The sequence below is a fragment of the Babylonia areolata genome, chromosome 13, assembly GCF_041734735.1.
Source record: "Babylonia areolata isolate BAREFJ2019XMU chromosome 13, ASM4173473v1, whole genome shotgun sequence".
NCBI lineage: Eukaryota > Metazoa > Mollusca > Gastropoda > Neogastropoda > Buccinidae > Babylonia > Babylonia areolata.
Window position 1 is genome coordinate 33,751,918 of NC_134888.1, and position 2,663 is coordinate 33,754,580.

The 2,663-nt window shown below is 41.6% G+C and overlaps 1 protein-coding gene across 3 annotated transcripts in view; it reads right to left on the reverse strand.

The window, feature by feature from the left end:
- Positions 1 to 1,224: 1,224 nt before the first annotated feature.
- The window catches only part of LOC143289223 (uncharacterized), a 151,205-nt gene continuing 149,766 nt past the window's right edge, over positions 1,225 to 2,663 (reverse strand). For all 3 annotated transcript variants that reach the window (XM_076598183.1, XM_076598181.1, XM_076598182.1), the window contains one exon: positions 1,225 to 2,404. In XM_076598183.1, coding sequence (XP_076454298.1) covers positions 2,204 to 2,404 — 201 coding nt within the window. In that variant the 3' untranslated portion in view covers positions 1,225 to 2,203. The remainder of the gene's footprint in view (positions 2,405 to 2,663) is intronic.

Sequence of the window (2,663 nt, forward strand, 5' to 3'; positions counted from 1 at the left end):
GGGTGGTGGCGGTGGTGGTGGTGGTGGTGGTGGAGGGGGGATGGTGGGGGATTGTCTTTAGCGTAGGACGATAGTCAATTACTATCGGGCACTGTCCGTTAACCCTTTCACCGCCAAGCTCGCATTTATGCACAGGCGTTGTAGAGGACACATGTCACTGAAAGGTGACCATTCATTTGTCTGTTATCCATGAACCTACTGCTTTTAATGTTCAGTGGTAGGATAGGCCATATTTTCTGTACATCGCAGGGGGAATCCCCAGCTATTCTTAGCCACTGTCTTTTCTGTATTTATACCACAATGGAATTTTGTACTCTAAATCGACTGGCGGTGAAAGGCTTAAAGGAAGAACACTCGGAAGCTTTCAAGTTCTGAAGCCCGTGTAATTCAATTTCACGCCCATTCACAATGATTTTGTGACATTTAGTGATTTTGTTGTTGTTGTTTTTTCTCTCCAAATATCTCAGGGCTTACTTGATATATCAAGCTTCATCGTTGTCAGTCTTGCTCTCCCAGAGAGCTTTAAAAAGATCAATTTAAAAAAAAAAAGAATTTAAATTGTGATCTCGATTTTAACCAGTGTAATCTTTTCTTCTTCTTTCTTTTTCTTTCCTCTTCAATTCTTAAGTGGTGTAAAGTGATCATTGTCCATGTGAATAGATGTGTAACCCCCACCGTCACTTGCTGCACCACTGGATTTAAAACTTAACAGAAGTGAAACGTGGAGAAGATCAGTTTCAGTTTCACCTGCACTTTCAAGAAGAAGCCAAAACGAACTGACGTGTATATGACCAACGCGTAAACCTAAGTGTCCTGGTCAAGGCTTTGAGAGACTGTACTCAACGTATGTATAAAACACTAACTCTCTCCATACGAACGGCGAAAGAGACGACGTTAACAGCGTTTCACCCCAGTTACCATCATCAAAATATTGCAAGCGGAAGGCCCTTATACTGAAGAGGTGAATGTTGACAAAGAATACCACAATTCTGACGACGGAAGCTAAAGGTTGGGTCATTCAGACACCCACTAGACATCCGAGGGGTCTGTGTAGAAGAAAAGATAGGACTGGCCGTACTGAGTGAGTTAACCTAACATGAAATCAGATAGAAAGCAACCCAAACAGAACAGATACGAAAACACAAGCTAAATCTCCAGGCTGTCCGTTTACCAAGTGTACCCATATTACTCACAATGTAATATTTATTACGTGTTTTTTTTGTGTGTTTTTTTCCCAGGCGATCGCCATTAGACAAAGGACATCAAAAACCGGGTGTTGGTTTAACGCTTTCGAAACCAAAGCAACAGACGAGACCTCAGCCAAAACTTTAATATAGTATATACAATTTTTTTTAACATCTTAAAACAGCCAATCAGAATGAATTAGACCAACAGCGCACGAAAAAATAAAAACATTTAATTTATTTTTGTTTTTGTTTTTTTCTCTCCAGACAATTCCATCGACTAAATGGGAATGCTTTAGTGAGCATGTTCCAAAACAAAACCACACTGATGCAGAAAACACCATAAAAGTCCCAAGATCATAACACTATCCGCTGTCGTCAGTTTCGAACCACACAACTGACGTGAACTTTCACATTTAATTGTTTATCAAAGTTAACATAACTGGAACACTTTATCCTAATACAACTGTCAACAATAGATTCGGAGACGTTAACGTTACACTTGTTCATCGCTGGCCTTGATCATTTTTAAAACGTCACCTTAACTCTTTTGTACAACATTTCCTTAATTAACTCTTTCCATACAGCGTGTCACCCTGACCTTTTTCACAACATTGATTTAACTCATTTAAACAACGGGTGTTTTTTTTTTTATCCCCCCCCCCTTTTTTTTTTTTTTTTTTTTTGAAGATACAACATTGACTTCACTCTTTGATACAACATTTCTATAATTCTTTTAAAACAATGCTTCCTTAATAACTCTTTTATTCAATGTAAACTTAACCTTTTCTCCCTCTTTGACTCAACAACAACAACAACAACAACGAAACAACCCCCTAAAGACGCCCTAAAACGTTAATTCACCCCCTCCCCCCTAATACATTAACTCTTTCCCTTACAGCTACCACCATCATCAAAGGGGAAAAACTGAAGCACACAGACGAGAGACCGGTGCAACTCCGCACGACGCGTGCTCCGCGCGCTCCGCTGGCTGGCGTGCGTGCGTGCGTCGCCTTGCTCTATATGATGCTCAGGAAGCGGGCGGTGCAGCGTGCGCGGCAGAGCGGCTGGGCGTAGGGCACGAAGCGGTGTTTGAGTTTCATGGCGTTGAGGAAGAGCTGCGAGTCCTTGACGCACTGGCGGTCGTTCTCACACAGCATGGTGGAGGCCGCCTGGTAAACGAAGTCGCACTGGTTCTGCTTCATCCCTAGGGACTCGCCCTGTGGACAGAGAGAGAGAGAGGAAGAAGGTGAGTTTCAGTTTCAGTTTCAGTAGCTCAAGGAGGCGTCACTGCGTTCGGACAAATCCATATACGCTACACCACATCTGCCAAGCAGATGCCTGACCAGCGGCGTAGCCCAACGCGCTTAGTCAGGCCTTGAGAAAAAAAAGAAAAAAAGGTTGATAAATAATAGATAAGCGTACATAAATAAGTAAATAAATACATAAATAGATAAATAAATAAATAATAATTATAAT